The sequence below is a fragment of the Carassius auratus genome, chromosome 36, assembly GCF_003368295.1.
Source record: "Carassius auratus strain Wakin chromosome 36, ASM336829v1, whole genome shotgun sequence".
Lineage (NCBI taxonomy): Eukaryota > Metazoa > Chordata > Actinopteri > Cypriniformes > Cyprinidae > Carassius > Carassius auratus.
The window spans coordinates 3,857,828-3,882,895 of NC_039278.1; the positions used below are offsets into that span (position 1 = coordinate 3,857,828).

The 25,068-nt window shown below is 38.6% G+C and overlaps 2 protein-coding genes across 3 annotated transcripts; both read right to left on the reverse strand.

The window, feature by feature from the left end:
* Nucleotides 1-22: 22 nt before the first annotated feature.
* Nucleotides 23-7,983, reverse strand: LOC113055621 (NACHT domain- and WD repeat-containing protein 1-like). The gene is made up of 9 exons (XM_026222040.1): nucleotides 7,891-7,983; nucleotides 7,653-7,769; nucleotides 7,204-7,558; nucleotides 4,222-5,494; nucleotides 2,687-2,890; nucleotides 2,409-2,568; nucleotides 2,194-2,311; nucleotides 1,891-2,055; nucleotides 23-219 (listed from the first exon to the last, which is right to left on the reverse strand). Exons 1-9 carry the CDS (start codon nucleotides 7,972-7,974, stop codon nucleotides 23-25), a joined length of 2,673 nt encoding a protein of 890 aa, XP_026077825.1. The 5' UTR covers nucleotides 7,975-7,983.
* A 5,596-nt stretch (nucleotides 7,984-13,579) lies between these two features.
* Nucleotides 13,580-24,913, reverse strand: thop1 (thimet oligopeptidase 1). Of its 2 annotated transcripts, none has more exons than XM_026220894.1 (13): nucleotides 24,781-24,913; nucleotides 23,746-23,958; nucleotides 22,318-22,466; nucleotides 21,912-22,016; nucleotides 21,725-21,827; nucleotides 21,466-21,626; nucleotides 21,224-21,359; nucleotides 19,466-19,832; nucleotides 17,857-18,058; nucleotides 17,578-17,764; nucleotides 17,152-17,280; nucleotides 14,810-14,946; nucleotides 13,580-14,729 (listed from the first exon to the last, which is right to left on the reverse strand). In XM_026220894.1, exons 1-13 carry the CDS (start codon nucleotides 24,791-24,793, stop codon nucleotides 14,574-14,576), a joined length of 2,058 nt encoding a protein of 685 aa, XP_026076679.1. In that variant the 5' UTR covers nucleotides 24,794-24,913; the 3' UTR covers nucleotides 13,580-14,573. The 2 variants fall into 2 exon arrangements, with proteins under 2 accessions (XP_026076679.1, XP_026076678.1); XM_026220893.1 differs by having other exon boundaries at nucleotides 21,912-22,019.
* Between the last annotated feature and the right edge of the window lie 155 nt (nucleotides 24,914-25,068).

Below are 25,068 nucleotides of genomic sequence, written 5' to 3' on the forward strand. Positions count from 1 at the left end.
ACCAATACTGAGCTCATTTGGGTCACTTTCTCCCCGTGAGTGTGCTCTTCAGTGGGCCCCCAGGGGCCTGAAAGAAGCTGCATTTGGGCACAAGCACTGGGTCAGTACAGGAACCAAACCAGTCCACGCATTGAGAACACAGCTGACCAATCACGGAGGGGTAGAGATCAGCGAGGCCCTGCAGCCTGGCGAAGATCTCTGTGACCAAAAGTGAGGGATCTTATAGAAGCGAGAAACAGAAGAATTGGTTCAGTTAATAAATAAATACAAATACTGAAAGATTCTAGTTATATTGCAGCAGATTTATTGAATTGTTAACAATGTTTAAAGGGAATTTTTTTTCAGTCTATTTCTATTTCTTAAAGGGGTCATCGGATGCCATTTTCCAAAAGTTGATATGATTTTTTAGGGTCGTAATGAAAAGTCTGTAACATAGTTTGGTTACAATTTCTCAATGGTAGGGTAAAACAACCTCTCAAAAACAGCTATTTTCAGAGCAAGCCATTTTGTAGCATGTTCCTTTAAATGTTAATGAGCTCTGCTGACCCCGCCCCTCTCTTCCTGAGCGCTCTCTGAGGGACTGTTTACTTTAGCCGCATTCAGCGTGAAACTTGCTAATTAGCACATTGTTAGGAAAGGTGATACTTTTTCTGTTGTTGAAGCTGGATCACAAATGATTTGCGCGAACATAGATGCATTTATGTAGATCGGGAGCACATTCCCTTCAAAAACAAACATAATCCATTGCGTCTTCAGTGGGTTCAGATGTCAGAAGTAAATGACGACTGCTATGTTCATTAATACATCCAACAACAGAACACCTCGATCGCTTAGGAGTCATTCTTGTCTACATCTTCTCCAATGGTGAAACAATGGTGGACTGATGACAGCTCATTCAGGGTGGGTCTAAAGTAAACTATCATGGGAGGGGCCTGTCAGTGTGACGTCACAAAGACAGCATCTGAGATCAAGCTCGATTTGAGAAAGCGTAAATGATTTAAATGAGATAAAAAAAAAAAAAAAGATTTTTATCATTATAGGATGGTTAAGTACAGGGGTGCACATAATGGTCCGCAGGTCTGCATGTGCGACCAAACATAACAAATGCAAATATAAATATGTTGTGACAGCGCATTTCCGTACCGACATGGTTGACAGCAGTTTAATGCACCATTACCATTTAGATCAGAAATTGTACTATATAAGTTTTATTTTAAAGCATGAATCTAGGCTATTTTTTATTATTTTACTGTCTATTGTATTCATCCACTGACGTTCTTTAATCGCAGCAGTAAATCCGGAAGCGCGTATACTTACTTGCCTTCAACCCGCCAAAATAAAAGCCTGCTGATTTTAAGTTTTAAAACGCTTTTGTTTATTATTTTTAGACGCTTTTTTTAAAATTGGGGAATACCTAAAGCGATTCTTCTTAAAGAGGCAAACAAACAAAGTAGTAGTAAATATTAGCATTTTATTTTTAAGTTTATTTACTATAAAAATAAATGCATTTGTATTTAAAACTACGAACTGCTTATTTTTTATAATATTATCACACACTATTATTTAGTTTATTTACTATTATTTAATAAAAAAACTAAATTAATAAAAATGTAATAATATTATAACTATTATTAATTCATTTTTATAGTGGCATTTAATGGGTCGTGCTATATGCAGTGTGAGGACCAAATCAAATCTCCAGGTTCTCTTCTGAAAGCCAGGCTGAAAAAATTATGTGCACCCCTGGTTATGTACACACACACTGCCCACACACATTTCAGTTCAAACAATTTGTAAAAGTGCATGAAGCATCCGATGACCCCTTTAACTTTTATGTAATCTTATTTACATTTGCTTTATTAAGTACATGTTACTGGTCAATACACTTACCTACACGACCGTCGCTAAAAACTAACGAGGGCTTAAGAAGCAGAAATGTCTCTTTCAGCATCTGTATCTCAGGACAGTCTGTGAGGTCAGTGCAAAGCGACAGGTCCTGAATAACACAGCTCACGCCACACTGCAGAGTTTTACAACATAACCAGTCCAGACTGCCTGTGAGAGTAAATGCACGTTCATGTTTTTATATATTTGTTTATACATGTCGTACATGCTTATATACAGTAGTTATGTTTATAAAAACATAGACAGCGGAGAATGAGAATGTCCAATAGAATCCCATCTAAGCCTCACCGAGCACTGACTGGCGAAGCTCCTCCCATTTTCCCGCATGAGCGAGATGATAGGGCAGTTCATGAAGCTTCCGCATATTGGCGACTTCTTCAGTGAACCACAAGGGCTGGGGTGGTACCTTGAAAAAAACAGCATGTTTTACCATCAAAAACACAGGTTACTTAGCATCTAAAGCATATTTGACATAGTGCTGATTTTGTGATCTTGAACAATACCTTTCTGTCAGCATTGAGCAGCGTACTCAGTGAGGGCAGAATGATTGGCCTGAGCTGCCCCCCACTCCACTGTCCTAAAAAGTATTCGGCTAGGATCGCGTGCATGTCTGTTTTCATCTCGCGTGATAAATATCTCTTCCTTACCAGCTCTGCGAACTGCCTAAGAAAATCAAAGGCTGATATAAAAAAGGCATTGTGCTTTCCCTGATATGTTGTTTGACTGCTGGGAAAATTCTGAACACATCAGTGGTAACCGAAAGGTCTGAGCAAACCTTTACCTGTGGGTGAAACCCAGCAGAATAACACCACCCTCCCATCTCTCCGTCAGATGAGCTGTCAGGTCATGACGGAGACGGGACCAGTGAAGTCTTGGGAAGCGCAGGAGTGTGTGGCTTGGAGGAAGCCAGTACTTATACATTTCAGCCAGAACGTCATTATCTAATGACAAGACATCCTGTAACTCTGCCTCTGATAGACCACTTCTGAATAAATATAAAAAACAAATAAATACATTTAGAAACTTACATGTTCATTGCGATGCGTGGTGGACACGTGAAGGCTAGTTTCTGAAATGTCTGAAGTGGCAAATATAGCCACAAAAAGCACTTTTAACATGGCACAGAGGCTACTTAAACACATTAGCTATGGCAACTCAAAATTCAGAATTTAAGAATTGGCTACCTTTCAATGGAATGTGAATTTGAAAATGAAAGAGTTTGAATAGAATTGGCTACGCCCACATGATGTTGCACTGGAATTTGAATTGTAATGAAAGAAAAATACTGCTATTGAATTTTAAGAAATTAAAACAAGCACATTATTAGTGATAAGTTTCATTAGCCGAACAATAACACTCTTAGTGAGGACATTACATAGACTTTCCATTCATTTTAATATAAATTTTATATGTGGCTAATGATACCTAACGAAGCCACTACCTATAGAAGCCCGTTACCGCCACTAAATAAAAAAATTAAAGTTAATTGCGACATTTTATCTCACAATTCTTTTTTTAAAATCTGAGTTATACGAGTTTTTTTTTTTCACAAAATTATGAGTTTATATTCCGCAAGTCACAATTCTGAGAAAAAATGTCAGAACTGCGAGACATGAACTTGCAATTGTGAGAAAAACTCACAATTCTGACTTTATAACTAGTAATTTTGACTTAATAACTCGGAATAACTGCAAGATATGAACTCGCAATTCTGAGAAAAACCTTGTTTTACTTTTTATTCAGTGGCAGAAACGTGCTTCCATACCTGCCCCTACACATACCCATCAAAAAACAAGCAGAACTAGTGCACACTAGGTTTAAATAAAAACAGATTTGGTCTGATTTATATACCCTTTTTAACTAGTGGGGACCACTGAGGAGTATTTCACAGCATATTTGAGAACATTTGGTGTGTGTGTATTTAATACTTCAACATTTAACTGAAAAAAATTAAAGAAATTAAATATATATGACAATTAAAAAAAACAAAAATAGCCTATGTTGACATAAATACCATGAATCTGTCTAATGTATTGATTAAATAAGAGTATGCTGGGAAATGTAGGGTTCTACCACCAAGGTCCATTAAATGATTCAAATTAATTAATTCAACTGTAAAACGATATACATTTATACAGGGTTAGCTTTGCTAATCTTTTATGCACCGTAAACTTTTTACATGCAATTTTGATGTGGCAAAGCTTGGCAGTATAAAGACTTCATTATACTTAATTACCAAAGCATCCTCATAAGCTGTCATTAAAAAGTTAACATGTCAGAAAACTCCTAAAACCAACATAGCAAGATATGACTTGCCTTGATAACAGGATGAAGCACAGAGCATGACTAACTAGCTTCTTCCCATGATTCTCCTCAAGTGACTCCACAAACTGTGTCATCACTTCCTGCGCAGAGATCCCCAGGTGAACATTAGACATGGAGGTGCAGGAGGACCACTGCTTGGCAGAGTTTAGCATGAGTTTCAGATGCAAAGGGCTTCTGCTTTGCTGGAAGCGGTTTAAGATGGTGTCTAACTGTTCTGAGGTCAGCTTGCGTCCAGCTGCACTCATGTATCCGCCAATAATGTCTTTCCCTTGATCATCCGTGAGAAGTTCCACATTAAAGACGTTTTGTTCTGCTGGAACCAAAGATTGCCATTTCTCAACACAGTCGTCAGAAATGGAGAGTACAAGCTGCACATTGGGAGGGATCACTTTAGGTATCCAGTCTAGTTTATGAGGTTTGTTTGCCTCTAAAAGCTGGTCCAGTGAGTCCAGGATGAGTAGGAGTGTGTCTCCTTGTTTTGACACGTCTTCCAGCATGGAATGGAAAAAACGAACTAGCTCTTCATGCACGTTGGCAATATGTGGATAGGGGAACTGCAACCCTAAAGCTCCACACACTTGAAGACAAACACCTCTGAGAACAGAGTCAACATCCGAGCTGAGCGGAGATGTTCCCAGCAGCCTCAGCACCACAACTCCCCGATGGTCAACAACGCCTCGCATTTCCTGTGCCAGTTTGCAAAGCAGAGCTGTTTTACCAACCCCTGAAGGTCCATGAACCAGAAGGGGTTCATGGCAAGCATTAGTGGACTCCCACATGGCAATGCTGATCTTTCCCAGAATGCTGTCCCTTCCTTTAAACACGGAGCACTTCTCCTCGCTCAGCATGGCGTGATGGTAGATCTCCTGTTTCAACCAAGACCATCCTGGATCTAAAGTGCTGCAAGCTCCTGAAGTTTGCAGAGCGTTCCTGCTGATCAGTTCCTTCATTTGGGATGTCACCTGCTCACACAGTTTTCCCAGGTACTCCTTGTGTTCTTTGCGGCTCGGGTCCATCGCTCCTTTGGTGAGCTCCATGCTGAGGGGCTGGAGGCGACCTGTGTTGCAGATACGCTGCTTCAGATCGGCCAAGAGCTCGCGGGCTTCAGTGTCCAGCAAGCCATCGGCTGTGACGTCCAGAAGAAACTTTGCAAAGTTTTTCTTGCAGTCTCTTTTACTGAGTCGTGGAAGTTCACGGAAAAACAGCACCGCTGATGCATCCTTTCGGGTCTGGAGAAAGCCGTGCTCCATCTCATACTCTAAGACTATGAAATACACACAAAAAGCATGATAATCATTCAAATATAAGGAAAAACTAAGACAGGACTCATGTCCCACATTTTACAACCCTTTACTATATGATTTTCTTAAAAACAGCAAACAATTATAATTGTAACAAACGAGAAGTAAAATCATTTGGCTGGAACATGGCAAGAGGAAATGTAAATAATCTCATTGACTTTTCTTTCAAATCTTGACTAAATGTTTAGATGTTTGGTTAATATTTATTCCTAGCAAAAAAAGAATAAATATATACATACACAAAATCACAAAAACTGAAATGTACTTAGGCAAACACGGTTGGTAATAATGTTGTAAAAATTGTAAAAAACATGAAATAAAGGGAAACGGAAACACTATAATACAAAAAGTGATATGCTTTTTTGTTGTTGGTTTAAAAAAGTCAGTGGCATAAAAGATAGACATGAAACTACTATTTTAATTATTTAAAATAAATAAAACTGCATAAATGATTCTTGAACTGACCAAAGTATTTAAAGGGAGGTTACATTAAAAACATCCATTTTAAAATTTAATGTTGAATCCACTATTGTTTTATATAGAATTGCTTCATAGTTCATTCAATTTTTAATTTAATTGTGCATTCATTTAATTACAATTACAAGTAATCCCCTACTTTTTCAAGTGAAAATTAATAAAATAGTAGAAATTAATAAAATATAAAAAATAGTAATAGTAAAATTAATAAAACAGTTATTAATTACTTAGCAATGCATTACACCAGTCACTGTTCTTGCAGTAGTGATCAGGTGGAGCCGCAGTTTAAAGTCCCACATCCAATTTGTTTAGATGAGAGGGTGAAGTTTATGTGCTGTACAGCATTCAGCCACCAGTGGGAAAAACAACACGTTTCGTCCCACTTTTCAGGATGTATGCAGCACACTTGGTTATACACATAGACAGTAAAAGAAATGGACACAGCGACCCCATTGGAACTCAATTGAGACAAGTGAAGCCCATTTTTAGCGTTTTTTAGCACTTCCGTTTCTGACGCAAACTAAGCTTGACGACGTCAGCAACCTGTCTGACAGATGTAAATCTAGTAGCTGTGCGTGCAAACTGCCATCGTTAATCTTGCAGAGACGGCGAGCTTGAGCGGGGAGTTCTTTGTCGTGAGTGAACAGGAGTAAGTATTCTGATTAATTATTGTGTATAGTATTTTAAAATATAACGCCAGTACGCCATATTAATTTAATTACCTGCGAGCTTCTCCTCCTGTCTGTACGGTAATGCGACAGAGAGTCGAGTTGTTATGATGCAATCGTTAGCCTATTTTTACAAAAACTGTTTCTACGGGGCCATAATGTAACATAGAAGGTAACGGAGCCCTTTATACATCGTTGTGTATCTTTAGAAATAAATAATGGACAAATGGAGTCTTTAAACGCCTCAGATGTAAAGTTATTCGCTGTCAAAGTGACGGGAGGTCAATGGGATGCTAACGCAAGTGAAGTTCTGCTACAAGATGGCGGCACCCGGCCGACTTCAACTTCCGGTCGACTTCCTTGCCGCCTGGTTATACAGAGAATGTCAATGGGGTCCTGTGCTCTTGTAGAATCCACTGACTTTTGCCGTATAGGCAGAGTTAAAATAAACAAAAATCATACAGGTTTGGAATGAGAAAAAAAATATCTGTGCCTTATTTTGCACCATATTCATAGAAGTCTCTCACCAGATTTAAAAAACTTGCGCTTTTGGTCAACACTGATGTACCCTTCTCTCTCGGCCTGTTGGGCAGCAGTGCGGAGCGCCTGCAGCAGTCGTGACTCCGTCACATTCCAGGATATGACGTCATTATCACGCAACTGTCCGCTCTCAGAGCCCCTGTCATTGTAATGAGGATAGTGAGCTGTGATTGGCTGGAGGACATATGTGGGTGGGACTGAGTTACTGTCTTTGGAGAACCATTGGTTAAGGAGCTTTAAACTGTCTGAATCTTTATGGAGTTTTGAAAGCAACAACTCAAACTCCGTCTCTGGTATGAGGCGTGGGATGCAGCGATGGCCGTACTGATTACCGAGCAGAGCCTGACAAGATAAACATAGATACAGAATTACACTTACGCTCAGAGAACCAATGTTCAAAAGATGTGGATAAAATTAGGTTGCTGATGAAACGTACGATAAAAGTTGGGCCATCTGATATTCTCTGACAGGACTCGATTTCTTTAATGCACAGTTCAGTTGTCAAGTGATCAGATGTGAAGATGTCCCGCACTCCGCATCTGAAATCCACTAACTGCAAAAAAAAGGCTGCTTTTTGAACAGTGGTTATGCCCAATAAATAAAAATGCAATGTCATTTTAGACCGTTTTTACCTTTGTCACCAGGATTACTGCAAATATATTTTCATCACTCACCTCAAAGACGAGACCCAAACTTTGACAGTGTGCCTGCAACTCAGAATAGGCCTTCTCCCAAAATGCATTCCTCTCATTTTTCATGTCTGTCAAATAAATTAAATGTATTAATGTCAGGTCCCTAAGGAGTTCGTTTTGTGATTTGTAATAATGTAAATTATCTTATAACACGATTATGTTTATCTCAAAACCAAGAGCACTGTTTTGAAAACTGATTGCCTAATACAGCAGTCTTTTGTGTGCTTTTGCATTATTATAGAAAATACCTGACCACCTCATTCTAATATTTCAATATTAGTACAAACTAATTTATTTTACAGACAAATTCTCACTTTTAACTAGCTGCTTATTAACATGCATATTACTAGCAGTCTGGCTGTTTATTAATACTAATAAAGCAATAATAATGCGTTAATCTGCATTTAGATCCCTTAATCCATACCTAAAACTACCTTACTATTAATAAGCAACAAATTAAGAGTTTACTGAAGTTCATAATTGTTCCCCGAACTAAAGTGTGACCCTAATTCTGCCTTCCTCCACTAAATAAAGATCAATTTAGAAACATTGCAGATTATGGTGACATATATTCCACACTAATGCATTTCCATGATTTTCCCATCACTTGTTATTACGCGATAAACTTTTTTTTTTTTTTTTTTTTTTTTTTTGTGTATTTCAAAGAGACTGCACACAAATTGAAAAACTTTTTAGAACCAAGCACAACTAGAAAATCACTATAGAAATCACCATTCATTTTATTTTTAAGATTGTTTATTTAATTTCAATTTGATTCAAAATTCCCTACATTTACAGGTTTTCCATGACCTATGAATACAAAGCAAAACATTTTATTCCAGCAAAAAACAAAGGTTAAGGCACTAAACCTCACCCGAGTGTGTGGAGCTGATGAACACCCGCACCATTCTGGAAACAGGCTTCAGAGCATCAGCGCTCTGTCCCCGCAGAGCCTCCAACCCAAGAGCTTCAGCCATCTCCACCACCGCCATCCCGACCAACACACCTCAAGAACTCCTGAGGATGAGCGCCTGCCTCCCTGTCCTCATAACCCACCCAAATCTGCGCGCCCCAAAGTGACTCTACAGCACTGAACAAAGAGCTCCAGATCTACCGATCATCACTGCGCAGTCTGAGACGTGAAAAAAGAACCTGAAAGCCAAATATTAATTAGATGAAAAATATGTTTTCCCCAGCAATAAGGAAAAGAAAACAGCTCTGTTGTGAAGCGCGCCAGCTCATTTGTTTGTTCTCCTCCGCACCCGTCATTTTATCCACTGAGATCAGGAAGGCCGAGAGAGACCCGCCGCCTGCAGCAGAGATCACACCCTGGAGACCCAGAGCAGCTGCCCCGTGTTTAATTAACCTGAAGTGTATTAAAGCATAAACGGCTGCTTTTCATTTATAATTATGAATCAGCAAAGATAGTGCAATCATTTTGCTTAAACACGAATCATTATAAAATGATTTTAAATGACAAGTATTGATATTAACCTATTGAAACGGAGCACAAACCCAGGAAAGCAGGAGATTTTATCCTGCTGTTAGCTGAACCTCTGCATGTGTGTTAACTGTTTCTCTGTTGTTTGTTTCAAGCCTCTCTAATGTGCGCAGAACCATTCAGTCCTGAGAGAGAATTACCCAAGTCTGCATTCACTGAGGAATCAGAGGAGTCACAATCAAAATGTACTCTGCCCCAGGCAAGATTGTGCAATATATAAGTAATATGTTAAAATTACTTTTGCATTTTTACAGAAATTTTACTGGTTTCAATATTCTATTATAAAACAGATAGCTCCGGTCCTTGATTCTGATTGGCTGAGCCGTGTTCGATGCTGTTGTAAATGACTCTACAAACATACACCTTTGTTTACTTCTGTGTGTTGCTCGGCAACCACTTTGTTGTAACCACAACTGTTTCTGAGGAACTACATTGTTTGGTGGAAGAATACTGTTTTTATTAATATCACTTCACTTTATTTGCTTAGGTTCTATTCTGTGAAATGATGTCTTCTTGGGATTTATCTTACGTGCTGTGTGTTTGTGTGTGTGACCCTGGAGCACAAAACTGGTCTTAAGATGCTGGGGTATAGTTTTAGCAATAGCCAAAAAAAAAATAATAATAATAATAATAATAAAAAAAAAAACATTATAGATTTTACTTTTTATACAAATATCATTAGGATATTAAGAAAGGATCATGTTCAATGAAGATATTTTGTAAATTTCCTAGTGTTACTATATCAAAACCTAATTTTTTTTAGTAATATGCATTGCTAAGAATTCATTTGGACAAATTCAAAGGTGATTTTAACAGTATTTAGATTCATTCAAGATTCCAGATTTTCAAATCGTTGTACCTCAGCCAAATATCGTCTGATCCTAATAAACCATACATAAAAGCTTATCTATTCAGCTTTCAGATGATGTATAAATCTCAATTTTGAAAAATGTACACTGGTTTTGTGGTCCAGGGTCATGCATTTATATATATATATATATATATATATATATATATATATATATATATACAGTATTGTTCAAAATAATAGCAGTACAATGTGACTAACCAGAATAATCAAGGTTTTCAGTATATTTTTTATTGCTACGTGGCAAACAAGTTACCAGTAGGTTCAGTAGATTGTCAGAAAACAAACAAGACCCAGCATTCATGATATGCACGCTCTTAAGGCTGTGCAATTGGGCAATTAGTTGAAAGGGGTGTGTTCAAAAAAATAGCAGTGTCTACCTTTGACTGTACAAACTCAAAACTATTTTGTACAAACATTTTTTTTTCTGGGATTTAGCAATCCTGTGAATCACTAAACTAATATTTAGTTGTATGACCACAGTTTTTTAAAACTGCTTGACATCTGTGTGGCATGGAGTCAACCAACTTGTGGCACCTCTCAGCTGTTATTCCACTCCATGATTCTTTAACAACATTCCACAATTCATTCACATTTCTTGGTTTTGCTTCAGAAACAGCATTTTTGATATCACCCCACAAGTTCTCAATTGGATTAAGGTCTGGAGATTGGGCTGGCCACTCCATAACATTAATTTTGTTGGTTTGGAGCCAAGACTTTGCCCGTTCACTAGTGTGTTTTGGGTCATTGTCTTGTTGAAACAACCATTTCAAGGGAATGTCCTCTTCAGCATAGGGCAACATGACCTCTTCAAGTATTTTAACATATGCAAACTGATCCATGATCCCTGGTATGCGATAAATAGGCCCAACACCATAGTAGAAGAAACATGCCCATATCATGATGCTTGCACCTCCATGCTTCACTGTCTTCACTGTGTACTGTGGCTTGAATTCAGAGTTTGGGGGTCGTCTCACAAACTGCCTGTGGCCCTTGGACCCAAAAAGAACAATTTTACTCTCATCAGTCCACAAAATGTTCCTCCATTTCTCTTTAGGCCAGTTGATGTGTTCTTTGGCAAATTGTAACCTCTTCTGCACATGCCTTTTTTTTTAACAGAGGGACTTTGCGGGGGATTCTTGAAAATAGATTAGCTTCACACAGACGTCTTCTAACTGTCACAGTACTTACAGGTAACTCCAGACTGTCTTTGATCATCCTGGAGGTGATCATTGACTGAGCCTTTGCCATTCTGGTTATTCTTCTATCCATTTTGATGGTTGTCTTCCGTTTTCTTCCACGTCTCTCTGGTTTTGCTCTCCATTTTAAGGCATTGGAGATCATTTTAGCTGAACAGCCTATCATTTTTTGCACCTCTTTATAGGTTTTCCCCTCTCTAATCAACTTTTTAATCAAAGTACGCTGTTCTTCTGAACAATGTCTTGAACGACCCATTGTCCTCAGCTTTCAAATGCATGTTCAACAAGTGTTGGCTTCATCCTTAAATAGGGGCCACCTGATTCACACCTGTTTCTTCACAAAATTGATGACCTCAGTGATTGAATGCCACACTGCTATTTTTTGAACACACCCCTTTCAACTAATTCAACTAATTGCCCAATTGCACAGCCTTAAGAGCGTGCATATCATGAATGCTGGGTCTCATTTGTTTTCTGAGAATCTACTGAACCTACTGGTAACTTGTTTGCCACGTAGCAATAAAAAAATATATAAAAAACCTTGATTATTCTGGTTAGTCACATTGTACTGCTATTATTTTGAACAATACTGTATAAAATGCTATACAAACCAGTTTCCAAAAAAGTTGGCACACTGTAGAAATTGTGAGTAAAAAAGGAATGAAATAATTAACAAATCGCATAAACTTATATTTCATTCACAATAGAATATAGATAACATATTAAATGTTGAAAGTGAGACATTTTGAAATGTCATGCGAAAAATTTTGGATTTCATGAGAGCTACACATTCCAAAAAAAGTTGGGACAGGTAGCAATAAGAGGACGGAAAAGTTAAATGTACATAAAAGGAACAGCTGGAAGACCAATTTTCAACTTATTAGGTCAATTGGGAACATGATTGGGTATAAAAAGAGCCTCTCAGAGTGGCAGTGTCTTTCAGAAGTCAAGATGGGCAGAGGATCACCAATTCCCCCAATGCTGCGGCGAAAAATAGCGTAGCAATATCAGAAAGGAGTTTCTCAGAGAAAAATTGCAAAGAGTTTGAAGTTATCATCATCTACAGTACATAATATCATCCAAAGATTCAGAGAATCTGGAAAAATCTCTGTGCGTAAGGGCCAAGGCCGGAGAACCATACTGGATGCCCATGATCTCCAAGCCCTTAGACGGCACTGCATCACATACAGGAATGATACTGTAATGGAAATCACAACAGAAAACTTCCAAAAAACATTGACGGTGAACACAATCCACCGTGCCATTCGCCGTTGCCTGCTAAACCTCTATAGGTCAAAAAAGAAACCATATTTAAACATAATCCAGAGCGCAGGTGTTTTCTTTGGGCCAAGGATAATTTAAAATGGACTGTGTGCAAAGTGGAAAACTGTTCTGTGCTCAGACGAATAAAAATTTGAAGTTCTTTTTGGAAAACTGAGACGCCATGTCATCCGGACTAAAAAGGACAAGGACAACCCAAGTTGTTATCAGCGCTCAGTTCAGAAGCCTGCATCTCTGATGGTAAGGGGTTGCAGGAGTGTGTGTGGCATGGGCAGCTTATACATCTGGAAAGGCACCATCAATGCTGAAAGGTATATCCAAGTTCTAGAACAACATATGCTCTCATCCAGACGTCGTCTCTTTCAGGGAAGACCTTGGATTTTCCAACATGACAATGCCAGACCACATACTGCATCAATTACCACATCATGTCTGTGTAGAAGAAGGATCCGGGTACTGAAACGGCCAGCCTACAGTCCAGATCTTTCACCCATAGAAAACATTTGGTGCATCATAAAGAGGAAGATGTGACAAAGAAGACCTAAGACAGTTGAGCAACTAGAAGTCTGTATTGGGACAACATTCATATTCCTAAACTTGTCCCCTCAGTCCCCAGATGTTTGCAGACTATTATAAAAAGAAGAGGGGATGCCACACAGTGGTAAACATGGCCTTGTCCCAACATTTTTAAGATGTGTTGATGCCAAGAAATTTTTATTTAACTTATTTTTCCAATAAAATGACACATTTTCTCAGTTTAAACATTTGATATGTCATCTATGTTGTATTCTGCATAAAATATTGAAATTTGAAACTTCCACATCATTGCATTCTTTTTTATTCACATTTTGTACAGTGTCCCAACTTTTTTGAAATCAGGTTTGTAAATAAATGGCAACATTTAAAATGTACCATTTATACATTGTGGTATTATGTGTTGTACTGTTGTATTTAAAAAAAAAATCATATTGTAAACATTATTGGGTTAGACTTTATTTTGATAGTCCAGGCCATTTTAGACATTATACTAAATTTAATAGTTAGTTTTTAGTTTGTTGAAGAATCATCAAAATAAAGTGTTAAGTGTTAAGTGTAATAAAGTGCAGATATTAACCAGAGACTAAAAGTACTTTAATAACTGCTAGTTGACATGTATTTGCAGTCACTTCGAATCAGCAGAATGTCTAAAGTGGATAATCAAAATGAAGTGATACCCCTTAGTATATTTTAAGTTTATAGAATGACCATTAAGAAGAAAAGATTAATAAAATAAACTCAAGACAAATGTCCAGCTTTACAGTAATGTGAATTTCAGTGGGCAATGTGCTTAATACGGCTTTACAAAATCACTGGTGGAAAAAAATAAATAATTTAAAGCTTTCTTTATGCAAAATATAATTTCTTGTTTTTATTTTTGGCCGGACTGTGACCTGCACACATGTTTGTGAGACTAACCCATTAAAACACAATTGTAATACTGTCCGGGTGTTAATCGTGTAGCTGGTATCCCGTATGTGACATCATCCGAATGATGTGTTATTGATGTAATATGATGTGCACTGAAGCAGATCCCTGCCATTTTCTACTGGGAACTCATTATGCTCCACAGAAAACAGTTAAAACGCAACAAGAGTGTCATTTGTGGATGTTTTTTGTTGTGGTTTTGGACAGATTTCAATACAATTTTTCCATTTTAAAACAACGCTGCAAACTTTCATAGGGCGGGGTTGGGAGAAGGTGTTATAAGGGAATGGGTTTTGGGTTTTTTAGGAGGTATCAGTCCGAGACTTTAAGGGCTTAGCCTACATCCAGACAGTCAGCAGGCACAGGGCTTGTCCGTCTCAACCGTGAGTCCTTTGCTCAGGAGGAAAGCATCCTGCTTGGGTTCTCTTCCCAGGAACTTCTTCAGCATGTCTACAGCATCCTCAGATCCTCCAGGCTTCAGAATGCACTTCCTGTAGTCCAGACCCACCTGTCAAATGCAGAAACCGGAGTTAGACATCCAAATGACATTGACATACAGGATTCAGAAACACTGTAGGTTAATTTAACCTTAGGGTCCATGATGCCTTCTTGTTTGAAGCGGGCATAGAACATGTCCATGGAGAAGACTTCACTCCACAGGTAACCATAGTACTGAGCATCATATCCTCCTGCCAGGTGACCGAAGGTAGCAGGCATGTTTGTCCCTGAAACAATTAAACTAAAATGAGAACGAGGTGCTGCTAATAACAGTTTGTTATTAGAAGTATTTTAGTTAAAATACATGCAAGTAAATACTGATGTGTATTACTATCTATACTGACATGTAAGCATACATCAACAACCAGGGACACAGACTGGGACCATTTTTTCTGCTGGTGTGACTCATTTTTGTGAGCGGTCACACTGGTGTTGCCAAACTCATAAGCTCTGCTATTTCTGTTGCATTTGAGAAACATTAACCGTCAAACGAAACCGTGCTAGGTTTCAGTTCTGCAGCGTGGCCCAGTTATCAGCTAGGACTGCGATGCAAACAAACTTGTCCAAGCTCAGAACAACTTTATTTGGAAGCCAAAGTTAATTTCGGCACCACTGTTACTGCACAGATGCTGCGAGATCCAGTGAGAAGCGCTTGAATTCACTTCACAACGTCAAGTCACCTTTATTAATAAAGCGCTTTAAACAAAAAAAGATTGCATCAAAGCAACTGAACAGCATTCATTAGGAAAACAGTGTGTCAATAATGCTAAATGATAGTTAAAGGCAGTTCATCATTGAATTCAGTGATGTCATCTCTGTTCAGTTTAAATAGTGTCTGTGCATTTATTGCAATCAAGTCAACAATATCGCTTGTATCCATTGTAACGTTAAGCATGATGTAGTGGTAGAAATAGTCGAATGCATTACATAATTCATTTCAGGGTTTTTACAACCTTTAGAGAGAGATATTCAAGCACTTTTCTATGTCTTTCAAGCATTTCACACAGCTATTTTCAGCTCTTTAAAGCTCGACAATGATCCAGTTTGAGTGTTATTTTTAATGGGATGAACAAAATTTACTTAGTGGTAAACAAATACTAATGTAAAATTGTAAAAAAAAAACATCAAATCACAATTATAACCAGTAGACCATAGCAGAGGAGCACTTATTGGCTTATTTAGACATTCATTTCTACTTTTTCTCTATATTTTGAAATTATAAAATCACTATAAAATCATAAAAAAGTCAGATGTTGTCAGCATTTTACATTTATTGTGTTAAGTAAAAAAAAAAAAAAAAAATTCTACTAAAATCACACACAAAAAAAAAAAGAAAATCACTCAAGTTGGTCAGTCCCATATCCTAGAAAAATAATGGTACATTTAGTAAGAGTGGAATATATACATTTTCTGTATATAAAAAGTCGATTTTTTTGTTATTAATAAAATTACATTTTGTAAGCATCTTAACTCAAGCTTAGTGCTTTACTGTCAAATCGGTATAAACCAACGAAATAAAAAAAAACTACATGAAATATTATTAGTAACTGCACTTATTAATGCAAAACAATAGTAATTTTTTTTATTAAATTATCTTTATTTTGAATAGCCCCACAGACCACCCCCAGCACTACCAAATCTGCTCCTGGTGCCACCATCTGAAGAAATGAGTGGCGCTGGTGCTCTCAAAGAGCCCTGACAACACATTAAATGGCCCCAAGACCAATGAGATCGGACCATGGATGATTGAAAGAGAGAGGCCTGGTCTGGAGCATCATGCTGATGACTGAGCGCAGACACACAGATTATCAACAGAGGCTATGGCTCCTGTTGGGCGGACACAGGCTGGTTATGCTGGAGGCAATGTTTTGTGGGACACTTTGGGCCCCATTATCCCAATAGCACAATCCCTGACAGATATCAGTACATTATTGTGCACACATTCCTGATCGTGCCGGTGATGAACATTACAACAGAATTATGCGCCATGCCACACTGGGATTCCTCAAGGAGTGGTTTAAGGAACATGATGCTGAATTTCTGTTAATGCCCTGGCCTCCAAAATCACCTGACATGGACCCGATCGAAAAGCAAGACCACGCTACATCACCACCACACATGGAAACTGGAGGACCTCCTGTTGACTTCAAGGTACCAGATACCCTCAGAGACCTTTAACCACCTTGTCAACTCAATGCCCCACCGTGAGGTGAATGGTTTGTGGCCTAAAATAGGTCCTACCGGTTATTAGATAGGTGGTCATAATGTTATAGCTCATCTGCAATATTAATGATCATTGTAATGAACGGGTCTAAATTTTCCAATTCCTTAGTAAACGGTCCATTTATTGAAAAGGTTCAAGGAACATTTAAAAAAAAGTTGCCCTTTAAGCCAAATCAGAGCATATCACTGAGAGCTGGATCTCATTTTACCTGGTGAAGCAGGAATTCCCAGGAGGTCCAGGCAAAGTTTGGCGTACTCCTCAGCCGGGTCGAGCCCACTCTTCGTGTGCAAAGCCTGGTCCACCTTTGCCAGAACAATCTGCCTCAAGTTAAACAGCCCTGGAACACAGGAAGAAAAAATGAATGAGATGTTCAAAGACAGAACTTTTTTTACTTTTTTTTTTTTTAATTGTGAAAAGTCGGTGTCACAAACCAGAATAGAAGGTTTTAGCGTGATCACTCCCCCCTACGCTCGCTCTCTCCTATCCTCTATGGTTTCATCCTCACTTCCTCCACGCTCACTTTTCAAAACCTTCTCTTCTCTGCCCCCTCCCTCCCCTCTATTCAATTACCAATGGTTAAATGACTTCTAGTTAGTGTGTGATCGGTTTAAGACTTTATTTGTAAAAGTGTCACCTGTGTTAGCAAGTCTAGACTTCATGAGTTTGTCCAGAAGCTCCTCTGGAATGGGCTTTCCTGTTTTGTAGTGCTTGGACATGCGCTGCAGGGGCTCCTTCTCCCAAACCCAGTTCTCCAACATCTGAGACGGCGCTTCCACGAAATCCCTCTCCACATGTGTCCCACTGAACATCGCAAAGTTGGTCTGAACACACAGAAGAACATTGGATTAGATTTAATCTTCAGAGACTGCAAATCAGCTGCAACCTGAACGTCATGGAAAGCTTTAATTCAGACCTGAGCACAAAGCTGGTGCATCACATGCCCAAACTCGTGGAAGTAGGTTTCCACTTCATCGTGCTGCAGCAGGGACGGAGCGTCAGCGGTGGGCTTGCTGAAATTAGCCACCATGGCAGCTACAGATATCTGCCTGGTCCCGTCCGGGAGCAAACAGCCGGGCTGCAGGCCGAAGCATGCGGCGTGGCCGTACTTCCCCTCCCTACAGGGATCGTGGAGAATTAGCAATCAATCTAGCTGAATGATGAGAATGAGCTCTACATCACAGAAACCAGACCGTGTTGTAAACCCTCAGGATACAGGGGCCAGATTCACTCAATTTAAGGAATATAAAATCTCTTAAAGGGATAGTTCACCCGAAAAGGAAAATCTGCTGCTAATTTACACACCCACAGGCCATCACTTTTTTCTTCAGCAGTGCAGTAAAGATGATATTTAAGTGAAAACATCTTCCTTGGCAATTCATACAATGCATATCTGTGGCTGCTGGTTTTTGAGTGTCAAAACAACCAAACAAACGAGACAAAATTAAATCAATCTTAGATTAGTAAGTTAAGCAAATGTTCCTTTCTGGGTGAACTATCCCTTTAAAAGAAATTCCCAGAAGTTCATATTATTGTTGATAGAAGTAAAACTCTTAAGCACTATTCATGATTCTTTAGACATTGTTTTTTTTTTTTCTCATAAGAACAAAATTATTTATTTTTAATCCATCATCATTTTGATGAACTAAGATGGTTTGTCTATGCTGATTTAACTTGTTGTCTGAACAAAAAAATATTTGTGCTTCGTTACTTCGGATATGAAAAAAAGTATTAGCTTTCGCACTGTCAATTTAATAACAAAACTCAGACAATAAATCTTGTTTTGACGCTCTTTAATGTGGCGTGACAGACTGCTGCATGTCCTTCAGTTTAAGGTATGCTTTAATAAACCATGACTTACTGAAATGTATCATGTAACAATTAATCAGTCAGTGTTTTAACTGTGGAAACACGTTGATGAAACAGCTTCCAAACAACACCCGGGAAGTTACATTTATCTCAGGAAAGCCATTCGATATCTCTGGCTCTTTAGTTAACAAGTAAAAGAGCTCTAGAGAGCAGGGTTTTCATAAATATATGCACTATATAACCTGTTTTCTTATTAATTTATATAAGATTAATATAATATATAGTCTAAGTGACCCTGGAGCACAAACTATTCTTAAGCTGCTGTGGTTTATGTGTAGCAATAGCCGAAAATACATTGTCTGGGTCAAAATCAAAACTTAATTTTTGATTAATAATATGCATTGCCAAGAATTCATTTGGACTACTTTAAAAAGCGATTGTCTCAGTATTTTGATTTTTTTTGCACCCTCAGATTCCAGATTTCCAAATAGGTATCTCTCGGTCAAATGATGTCGGATCCTAATAAACTTATTTATTGAGCTTTCAGATGAAGTATAAATCTCAACTGACCCTTATGACTGGTTTTCTGGTCCAGGGACACACACACACACACACACATCAATGTTTTCATGAATCCAGCCCCTGGAGCCCAATTTGAGGAAAAGATTGAGATCCCCCAGCCTGACCACCAGAGCCATACAAGTATGAGTGCTCACCTGGGGAAAAGATCCAGATAAAACTGGCCAATGACCTGCCCAGAGGAGCGGTCTTTAACTCGGTACAGTGTAACGTCATCGTGCCACACAGGTGCGCCCTCCACCTGCTGAAAGCTGAGATTGAGCAGCTCCTGATAGATGTCCAGTAGCCCCTTGGTCACCACCTCCATCGGGAAATACTCCTTCAGCTGGTTCTGGTCCACTGCATACTGGGTCTCCTCCACCTGGGTCATGTAGTAGCGTGTGTCCCAGGCGTGCAGTTCTCCAGTGAAGGGCAGATTCCTCTTCTGGCTCTCCTGTTCCTTCAGCTTCAGGATCACGGCCCTCTCCTGCTCACCCAGGGGCTTCAGCTTATGGGCCAGATCCTCTACAGTGTGCAGGGGATCATGGTAAGACAAAGGGTTAAGTAGTCGTTCCTGCAGCTCAAGCGGTAGAGCATTGCCTTAACAAGCGCAAGGTTGGGGGTTTGAATCCCAGGAAACACATGTTAGGAGAAAAATTGCTAGGCTGAATGCAATATAAGTCGCTTTGGATAAAGGCATCTGCTAAATGCATAAATCTAAGTGTAAATTACTAAATTAAACCGAAGAGCTGAATGTAATTAAAATAATGTTACTATATTCATACCGTTTTATATTCCATGGCAGCCAGGACACATTACAACATAATGCTGGCCTTATGGCCCACTGGAAGTCACTTCGAAACAGACTCGTACTGCCCATAGGAAAAGACTGCTTTCATTCATTCATAGCCAAACCTTTCTATAAATGAACATGCAAATCACAATCACGGTGTGTATTACTATGTTCCTGTACATTGTCTTTCGTATTGTACTGTTTTATGCATGCATTATGCTAATATAACCTCACCTACAGCAGGTTTGGTATCTACGAATGCATATTTTGATGATATAAGTGACAGTGTATATTATGTTGATTGATATGCAGCGTATTAGTGTTTCAAGAATCTTTTTGGCATCATCAAAACTAGTTATAGATGCAAAAACAACATCTTTGGAGTTCGTCAATCTTCAAACCCTGGTCTGTTTTGGTTTGTGAAACCTGCACACTGCCAGTTTACCCAACTGTATTTCATTTTCAAGTGCGCTTTTTCTTGTTGCGGTCTTCAATCTGGCAACCTGCCTGTGCGTAAACTCTGAGGAGGAAGGGCCTGGTGAAAAAAACCCTCTCCAATATTTTGAATTTGGACTGCAGTACCTAGTTCAACCACTCGGTGTCTATCCAACACACAGCACCTACTAACTAAATACTAACTAAAGGTTTCATCCATCCACTTTAACCCCCCTTTGTATGCATGCATGTGTGTGTGTGTGTGTGTGTGTGTGTTAGATTAGTTGTACGTGTCAGTGTTCTGTTACTAAAACCTTTTGTACACAAATAACATGAGTCTCAGATTCTGTTACTGCTTGTAAATAAATTTTCACTTTTAGATCCGGTTTAGTTTTATGATCTTATTACTGTAAAAAAAAATATTTTCTAAGGCCACAAAAATAATTCTTGAAGCTGATGAGAAATTACACAGTGTTCGCTGGATGAACATTAGCTGATAGTAATATTAATTATGCTACAGCTACTACTACTGGTCGCTGATATAAATGAGTGTAATTATAGCTAGTTTGCTACAATAAAGAAAGATTTTCTCTTGCTTTTCCACACTAGAGTGGTGCTATTCTATATATGTGAGATTCTTGTCTTATTACTTCTGGGTAAATTTCCATGTGTAGATATCGGTCATTACCAAGGAAAGCTGCAACCGTCTTGGAGGTCTTGGCCATGTTCATCTCGAGCACGAAGTCTGCGTGAGTGCTGAATCCCAGCAGGCTGCTCTTCTGCGAGCGCAGCTCCACGAGCTCCTTCAGGATAGCAGAGTTCTCCTGTCAGGACAACCATTAGAGTAACAGCATCAAAACCAGCCGCCCGCACAGTGTCACTGGGTAGCACCCTAGCTCTGGTTCACAGGTGGTTTCTGGGATACCTGACCTGTTTGCAGCGCGAGTGGAAAGCCTCCTCTAACTTCTTCCGTGTCTCTGGGACAAAGCATTTCTTCATGGTGGGGAAGTAATGAGGATACTTCAGCGTGAGCTTCAGTTTTCCAGACTCATCTTTCTCCAGAGAGTTGAGGAAATCCTCAGGGAGCCCCCCTAATAAAAGGATTTACACCCATCATCTCTCATTTTTAAAGATACATGTAAAAGAAGGAATAAAACCGGCTTATGCAAGCACTTTATGCACCACCCACCGAGTTCCTCTCGAGAGAAATGGAGGCAAGTTGTATCTTCGTTCAGGTGTTTGTTGAAATCGATACACAGAGTGCTCATTTTTTTCTTGATCTTTTTGATCTCCTGTTACAGGCAAGATAAAACTCTGTTACAGGCCGAGAGAGAGCCGTTACACGGCAAACTGAACGCAAGATATTCATATCTGACCTCCTGAGTGTCTTTGGGAAGATGGAGGCCGTTTCTTTTGCCAAGCTTTAGGAGTCTCTCCATGTAACGCTTGGCCTCGGGGGTTAAACTTTCATCTGACAGCTTCTGCTGTTTAAAAAATAAAAAATAAATATTTTAAATAAAAGTGACGAGACATAGAACATAAAATCAGCTAATTCAAGAAATTAAGGGTTTACAAAAGGTGATCTAAACTTGAATCCTCTTTAACTGTTCTTGTATCACTCCCAAATTAAGCAAACGTCTGTGGAACGACACTAATGCGTGACTCTTTTGTTAAAGTCAGTTAGCAGGTTAGCTCAGGTGTCTCAGAGCTCAGTCCCCGAGAGACGCTAGCGTTTAGTTCCTGAGGGAGAGGGAGGTGTGTTAGCGCTCGGTCCCTGCTCACCTCCAGAGCCACGATTCTCTGATAAACATCCTCCCTCATACTCATCTCCACGTCAAACTCGGACAGCTTCTTATCGGCTTCAGTGCTGGCCGTGCGGACGTCCTTACAGAGAGACACATGCTGAGGGAAATCCAACATGTTCCGCTGAACTGCAAAAAACAAACAAAAAAAAAAGCAATCATAATCGGTCATTATTGATGCTTGAATTAAATCAGCAGGCCCTCAGAGAGTCTATGCATATGACAAAACACATATAAAGTAGAAGAATGAAAGGTGTAGATTTATAGTTTTGGTTTGCAGGAAATAAAACTGTGTGAATTTGACCCCTGAACAATGGTGAAGTGCAGATGAACACATGAGCTGGTCAGAGTCTCATTATCCAAAAGTGCTGAATGGGGTGTATATCTCTACACAGTGTTCCTGCACACTCAGACTTTTTATTGATGGTGCTTACAAAAGTAGACAGAGAAACCTGGGATGTTTCTTTGTAAATGTCACCCATGGACTGAACTATTAGGATAAAAGTAATATGAAACCGACAATAACCACTTACCAGTAAATATTGTGTAAAATACATGTTACATCAAATTTAATCCTTGTTAGGGACACTTTTGTCTTTTTTTGTTGTGGTTATAATGTTGGCTATTAATGCAAATGGCATAGATTAAGCCAAATAAAAAATAATAATAATAAAAAAAAAAAAAAAATAAAAAATTATATATATATATATATATATATATATATATATTATTACTTAAACTGCCATTTAAAGGGTTACAATTATGAAAATGAATGCATTTTTAGTACTCATAATCAGGACTGGTGTTGTTTAAAAAATAAATTAAATAAATTGTCAGTGAAATCCGGAAAAATAATTGCATATATTATTTTATGAATATTTTTTGACAGACATATTTATCCTCTAAAGACCTGTGTTTAACTTTTTAAAGTAACACACATTGGATAAGTTTGTGTACATACCAAAGCAATATTTAATAATAATAAATGAATTAATAACTGCAACAATGAATAAACAATAACAAATATTAAGTTATACATTAATTTATATCCATTATATAATAAATTAGTGTTACGCAGAAGGAAAATAAATATCTTTGTGATGATTGAAAGATGTAAAAAAAAAAATTAAAAAAAAAAAAAGTTCATAAAAAAAAAAAAAAAAAGTGTGTATATTTTTTACAAGTTTTTTACTCAAATTTGATGTATGGATAATCAAGTAAATCAAAGCTGCTACAGTACACCAAGTTTTCATCTTGAATTACTAACAATATAAACTTTATCCTTAACTTCTGAGGAGGGGCTTATAGAATTATACTAACAGGCCTTTTCCTGAAGGAATAAACTCAATCAGACAACAGACGGTACGCAGTAGACTGTGTAAGTGTTTTTAAAAGTATGCAGTGATACCCGTGTACTCCACTTCCACATCAGCGAGGGCCTTCAGGGTGTTCTCATAGCTGACCCCGGCCACGTCCAGCGCCCCGACCCCGTCATACACCTTCTTGGTCTTGGCTATGAGCTCTTCAGTGAGCTGCAGGATCTGCTCGGGGGTGAGATCCCAGCGCAAGCGGTTGTCCTCACAGACCCGGTCCCCGGAGCCGGAGCCAAACACAACCTCACCTGAACATTCAGCATCAGCATCACTCAGACTGAACATTACAACAGTACGAGAAAGTGACTCCTTGAACATGACATGGCATTTATAAACTGAATGTGTTTCAAGATCCATATCATTTATTGCTCCTGAAATAAGCATAACCATCAACCAATCATGCTTTTAGGCTTTTATGATTGTTAATACAGTCTGCTAATACAGTCGATTCAAAATTAATTAAGATATGTTTAACAGTGCGTCAACTCCATTGGCTAATTACTGAATGAGTTTATTATTATCCTTATTGTTATTAAAAATAAGAATAAAAAAGATATTGGAATTGCAACTAAAATATTTAAATAAAATAAAATAATTATTTCGATAAGAAATGTTCTCTCTCCATGCATGCATATTAAATATACGTATTTTCTAGTGGGATAAATAAGGTTTATTGCAATAACTTTAGCATGATTTTCATAAAAAGTTAACAGCTGACGATGTTCTTCTTGAACACAACGCGTCTGATGAAGCTGACCATAGACCCGCGTTAAAAAGAGAGGAGCCGCGTCAGAACAACACATTATAATAATAGAATCAGAAAAATCATAATAATTGCATTGTTAAACTTCGGCCCTGTCAGTGGGGGACACATGACGTGGGAACCGGAAGGCGGACGCGTCAGAGCACCCTCTGATCCACAGATTAGCAGCTCACTGCGCAAACGAGCTAACTTACACAACACCGGCACTACTTAGGACTCGTTTAAAACGCAGACAATTATGTTAAGGTTATTATATTCCAACGGTATTATACATGCTTATTTTTTTAGCGTCGCACGTATTTCTTACCTGTAGGTGCCATTTTCGACTCAGTCACCGCGTGTGTCTGAACGATTCAAAGAAGCTTTAATAGCCGCTCCTCACGCTTCCTGCCCCGGTCACATGACCCTCTGTGGAGCCCGCGATTGGATGAAGACTTCTGGGTAGACTGAGGACAATAAAGACACGTTCTGCTTTTCTTCTTCACTACACAGAAACATAGATGCTGAAATTAAGTGATTTCGAGTTATATTTATTTTTGCTTTTGTACTAAAATATCACAAATTGATAATAGCCATAAGTAGGCTCACACACACA